Genomic DNA, 6,106 nt, shown 5'->3' on the forward strand with positions numbered 1-6,106 from the left:
TCAGTCTCCCACCGATCCAAGGTACGGTTGTACTCCTACGCCTCTGATCCCAGCAGGATACTGCGCACTTGATTCCCTTAAATGATCTCACCCACAACCAAGAGTTGTTGTAACCCAAAATCACAGACTTGATAATAAACAGATTTGTCTCACACAGAAAAGTCTATAAAAGAATAAATCTGTCTCCCACAGATAAACCCTAGCTTTTGTTCCGTCTTTTGATATGAAATCAATGTGAACAGGAACCAATTGATAATCCGGTCTTATATTCCCGAAGAACAGCCTAGATTAATCAATCACCTCTCTACAATCCTTCCTGACTACACAAGAAGATTGTCGAGGAATCACAAACAGTGAGACGAAGATGTTTGTGACTTCTTTATCTTAAGTCCATTCAAAAATCCAAATACCAACACATAATTTCTGAACAACTGGGTAGCAAAATAAGATTATCAACAAAATCAAATATGAATAACGAAGTATAAATAAGCCAAAAATAAATAAAAAGAATCTAATATATATATTTTTTATGCTTCAAAACAGAGCTTATTTCATGGATATATATTATTAATTAATTATTACATAAAGAAAGCAGGACATAATAACAATAATGGAATTCTTTTTCAAAAAAAAATTTAAAAATGAATGGAACTAGAAACAAAATAGGACCGACCTTGTTAAAATGAAGAACCAACGTTTATACATAGTTGAGTACAACCGTGTGAAACACGTACATGACCCAAATCAACACACAAGCACACAAAATAGAAAATAACAGAACTGAGCTAAAGGCGCACACACTTATTAAAAGCTACCAATAGCACTGCCAGATACACACAAGCTAATAATAGTAAAATGGTTTACCCAGTCGATGAAGAAATTAAGATCTCTTTAAGCCCAACACATTGAGTACTATCCCGAAATAGTTCAAGGCATAACCCAATCTAAGTAGCTGCAACTTATTAGCAGTCCATGGAGGAAACCTAAACCAAAATTCAGTTAAGAAACTTTTACTCACTACTCCCTTTTCATGGCTAAATGTGTCGAATGAAAACTTCCCATGATACCTCCCAAATCCACTTTGACCAACGCCTCCAAATGGAATTGTATCACATGCATACTGCAAAAATCAAATCCAAATATGTAGAGTCGTCAATTCATCAACATATTTAAAATATCTCTCATTCAACTTGTCTATATATGCTGAGCATGGATGTACATGTAAATTTAGAGAAATTACTTGAATAACAGCATCGTTGAATGCTAGGTTTCCTGATGACGTTTCATTCATCATTCGTCTCTTTAGCGTGTTATCATTGGTGAAAACATATATAGCAAGAGGCTTGGGCCTTAAGTTTATAAACTCAATACTATCCTCTATTTTCTTTAACTGTAAAAGCAAGATATATAGATTGACTTCAGTTCATTAAAATGAAAACTTCAACTATGTGGGGGGAAATATGGAAGAGCTTCGGATTGTTAAGTATTTACTGTGATTATGGGAAGTAATGGACCAAAGATCTCATCATTCATAATCTCAGCTTCAAGTGGAGGATTCAACAAGATTGTTGGCTCAATGTACCTGCATTTGCAGTTTTAAAAGATTTCCATTCGTAACTGAATTAGTAACAAATGACAAACAAATCAAAAATATATAATAGTTTTAAGTAAATGGTTATGGGTTTCAGAATGTTTTACAGGTTAGCTTCGTCTAAAGAACCGCCATGAATGATAGAGTTACAGACTGCAGGGTCCTTAAGAAGATTCTTTAATCTTAAGAAACGTTCCTTGTTGATAATCCTCGTCATTGAATCTCTTGGGTTTTCACCGTACATTCTCTTGATCCAGGTTTTTAATAGTTCGATCTAAACAAAGTCAATTTGACATCATACTGAAAGTTACATACAGTACTAGACTCCTATATATGCTCAGATTGACAATCGCGGAATGAAAGAAAATGGATATTCAGTAATAACATACCAGTGTAGGTGCGAATTCCTCGTGAACGAGAATATAATCGATTCCTATACAAGCTTGACCACCACATGTTCCATATTTTCCAGCAATTATTCTCTTTATAGCAACCTTTTGAATCAAAATGGCAAAGAAAACCTTTAGCGACAACTCTTTCATGACACCATTGGCTATGCTCCAACATTAGATTGTTTGAAGATGGAAGAAAGGTTGGAATACGTCATTCATAATGGAAAAAAGATCTGCAAACTCAGTGATAAGAAATAATTCATGCATATATTTACCTTTCTGTCCCAAGAGCGCGGTAGAGAATCAATAACAGCAGGACATTTTCCTCCTAATTCTAAAGTAACAGGCGTTAGGTGCTTCACAGCTGCAGACATGACAATACGTCCCACTCGTGGACTCCCTATAGAGAATGTGCTACCATTAAATTCATTAAATACTGAATAAAACGCTAATATCTGGTAATGCTGCACTTGTCTTGGTCTCGATTCTGCTTATAAACTGCTTATAAAGAACATAGCATGAACCGGTAATTTACACGACATTATTTATTTAATGAAAATGATGCTGATTTAAATGAAACACCTGTGAAGAATATCTTATCCCATTTCATCTCCAATAGTCCTTCTGCGACCATAACTCCGCCTTCTACAACTTTGATAGCTTTGGAGTCCAAATACATTGGGATGGCAGTTGCAAGTAGGGAAGAACAAGTAGGAGCTAATTCTGAAGGTTTCAAAACAACAGTGTTTCCAGCAGCTATTGCGCCTATTAGTGGTTCGAATGCGAGGCCTATGCTTAGAAAAAAAAATCACATAACAAAATAGCACTTAGAGTTACCCTAAATATTAGCTATGCACACATAAATCATTAACATGATCACCTGGACTCAGATTGCACAACTAGGTAGCAATAAGCGAAGGATATAACTATGTCATCATTACAAAAACATGTTATCAATTAGCTAAAGTAACTATATCTGAATTCTTTTAGTGACAGTATTCTACATGCATCGCAGCATGGGAAGAATTCATGGGCTCATTTTGGTATTTAAGTAAGGCGCAACCCCAGAGAAGTGCCTCAATTGGATAGGCAATACTATCTGGGAGTCCATGACCAACTTAAACACCACATTAAATGAATACTTTAAAGTTTAAATTACTTCTGATGAGTACTTACCAAAAGGAAAATTCCAAGTGGAGAATATGAGAATAAGACCTAGTGGCTCTGGCTTAATTTCTGCCGTCGAAGGAAATGCAGCCACAGGTAATTTTGCCTAAAAACATGACATCCATGGTTAGTTCGGTACATGTTTAAGCAATTGTCTCTCCTAATGAAACCATCAAAGCCAGGTTTACTTCCTTGAAAACACGATAAGATCATGTAAATTTACCTTTTTGGAGGCAACCCAATGTTTCAAACTCGCCAATGCAATGTTAAGAGTTTTTACTAAAACTCCTATCTGTAGTAACATGAAAATGAGGAAGTGTTAAAAATATGGGAAAATGAAATCAAATTTATTCCTCTGAGTAGTTAAAAGGTGGGTTGTTTTCACCTATGTTTATAAAGAGATCGATAAAAAGATTCTTTCTTTTGAGGTCGACATCTAGATCGGGGAATTTGCGGTGTTCAAGGAACATGGAGAATCCACTATGAACGAACAGATCAAACTGAAAATGTGACTTGGAAAACTTTTGTGTGTGGATAACCTAGGACCTATCAACCAATTTGTCGATAACCGAGTATCCATTAATACGGCTCTTATGTTCAGAAACGAAATGGTAGTGTAATAGTGGGTGGTGGTGGTTGTTGTGGTGGTGCATATTAATGGTCACTGTGTAATTTATGTTATTAGATATTATAATCCCTCTGACCTAGTTTAGAGAGTGGGACTTTGTGTATGTACGTTCCTCACCTTCTTATTCGTTGGGTTTAACGGGAATAAAGTTTAACGGGAATAAAGTTACTTCAATTTTATTTTCTTTAACAATTTTATTTAGAAAAAATAAAAAACAAGTTTCGAGACACTATTCTTCCGTGTTCTTTGTTTCTCTCTCCATTAACTTATTCACTGTCTTTTTTTTTTGATCGGTTCTCTCAAACTTTATACATCGACCATGAAGAGAAATACTTTGTTTCTTTCTCACCATGAATTTTCTTCGATGACAATGAAGTTCACAAAGTTACACTATTAGTTCAAAAGATTAATAGTCTCCATCAATTTTCTTCTCTCCATGAAGATCACAAAGTTAACTGCAAGCTTAACAGTTTCCTTGATAAATCAAAACGTTGGAATATTAATTCAAGTATCAACAACCAAATTTGTAAATCTAAAAATAGGAATATTAGGTCAAGTATCAACAACAACCAAGTTCCAAATAAGAGCTAGTGACGTTTATTATCATCCCTGTAATCACTTGGATTTTTTTTATCCGATTTGATTCGGTACCTTCGGGCCTTTGGCTGTGCTTCTACTGATTTAGATTTTATTTTGATCCGTCGGTATGCTTGTATCCTATCAAAAGTGGGTGTGTTTGTAATTTAAAGATAGAATTTCCCTGATTCAAGATAGTACTATTAGAGAGGAGAAATTATATACCAAAAACTAGAAAGGAAGATTTGTTCCCCAATTTTAGACAACTTAATCACCGAGAACATTAAGGTTTTCAACTTACTTGATCAAATTTTTTTATTTTTTTTTTGCAAACAAATCAGCCATCTCAGATGATTGATCCAATAAGAGAGACTACAAAGATATCCTTAGACCTTCCATCATCTTTGCTGCTTAAGAGAGAGAATAATAATGGAGGTCTGGAGAGATGTACCTGGTAATAAGTAATTCTCGATATTTGTTAAAATTTTTAAAAATATAAGAATTCCGATTTAGATTAAATAGATAACGGTGGAGGAAATATAACTAACTAGGAGGGGATGAACGTGCACCCTGGTTAAAGCCGTGTGCACAAAGTCGGACTCTTGTTTAGACGTTATATTGTTTTTTTTTTTAATTTGTTCTAATTTATTTGCTATAGTTCACATATTCTCTTTCTTTATTCCTAGTTTATCTTAGCTTGAAATCAATTTAGAGAATTGTGTAGGTTCAACTAATTAGACACCATTTTTAATTGCTCTTTATATATTTATAAACATTTTGACTCTGTAGATAAGTTTTCTGTCTACTACACTGAATATGAGATTTCTTTTGAGTTGTACGAGATTTCCAAGTTAGATGATTTTTATATTCTCTCTTTTTCTCCCTCTCAAAACCTATAAAAAGCTCATCAACTTCTTTTTCATATGCTCAGATCTAGTCCTTTAGATCAACTTCAGTGGACGACTAAACCCAAATTTGGTATCGAGTGGGCTGGCATAGTGGGACGGACCATCGATCAAAATTTGATCAAAGAGTAAAACTCGGACCAAATTTGGTCGGCGATTAAGACCAAATCCAAATATAGTCAGGCGTTTATATAATGTCCGCCTACCAGACGGGCGTTGGTATAATGTCCGCATGTAGCCGCGCGTTCGTAAAGTTAACGCCTGATGCAGGGCGTTGGTATAATGTCCGCCTGGATGGGGCGTTGGTATAATGTCCGCCTGAATGGGGCGTTGGTATAATGTCCGCCTGGCATGGAGCGTTGGTATAATGTCCGCCTGGATGGGGCGTACGTAAAGTTAACGCCCGACACCCAGGCGTTGATATAGTCATATACTGTTGTTCACAAAGTTTTGAAAACTTTGCTTGGGGCGTTGTCTTTATCAACGCCCCATTTTTTTTTTTCTTTTTTTTTTTTTTTTTTTTTTTTTTGAATTGTCAGCGAACGTATAATCTCCGTCCCACACACCAGGCGTTATCTTTATCAACGCCCCATACATGCGTTATCTTTATCAACGCCCCATACCAGGCGTTATCTTTATCAACGCCCCATACCAGGCGTAATCTTTATCTACGCTGGACGATGAAGCGGACTTTATATCAACGCGCGACCAAATTTACTCGTCACCCGCTACGTCACAGGACGGACTAAACCCAAATTTGATCTTTTTTTTTAGTCTTTGGTCTTTAGTTATGCTCGCACCACTGTGGACGCTCTTAGAGGCTAGGTCTAAGTAAAGATTTCTTATT

The 6,106-nt window shown here is 35.8% G+C and overlaps 1 protein-coding gene across 1 annotated transcript; it reads right to left on the reverse strand.

Annotated features, from left to right (window-relative positions):
- Nucleotides 1-672: 672 nt before the first annotated feature.
- LOC113313787 (aldehyde dehydrogenase family 3 member F1-like) lies at nucleotides 673-3,807 on the reverse strand. Its single transcript, XM_026562574.1, has 10 exons — nucleotides 3,536-3,807; nucleotides 3,374-3,442; nucleotides 3,160-3,256; nucleotides 2,566-2,772; nucleotides 2,259-2,383; nucleotides 1,981-2,085; nucleotides 1,699-1,865; nucleotides 1,492-1,582; nucleotides 1,241-1,390; nucleotides 673-1,120 (listed from the first exon to the last, which is right to left on the reverse strand). The coding sequence occupies exons 4-10, from the start codon at nucleotides 2,660-2,662 to the stop codon at nucleotides 881-883; spliced, it is 975 nt and encodes a 324-aa protein (XP_026418359.1). The 5' UTR covers nucleotides 2,663-2,772; nucleotides 3,160-3,256; nucleotides 3,374-3,442; nucleotides 3,536-3,807; the 3' UTR covers nucleotides 673-880.
- Nucleotides 3,808-6,106: the final 2,299 nt, after the last annotated feature.

The sequence above is a fragment of the Papaver somniferum genome, chromosome 9 (assembly GCF_003573695.1).
Source record: "Papaver somniferum cultivar HN1 chromosome 9, ASM357369v1, whole genome shotgun sequence".
Classification (NCBI taxonomy): Eukaryota; Viridiplantae; Streptophyta; class Magnoliopsida; order Ranunculales; family Papaveraceae; genus Papaver; species Papaver somniferum.

Coding starts and splice junctions, on each gene's coding strand:
- LOC113313787 (XM_026562574.1), bottom strand. CDS start 2,662: ATGTATTTGGACTCCAAAGCTATCAAAGTTGTAGAAGGCGGAGTTATG. Junction 2,086..2,258: donor CGCGCTCTTGGGACAGAAAG/GTAAATATATGC, acceptor TTGATTCAAAAG/GTTGCTATAAAGAGAATAAT. Junction 1,391..1,491: donor CATTACTTCCCATAATCACA/GTAAATACTTAA, acceptor TTGCTTTTACAG/TTAAAGAAAATAGAGGATAG.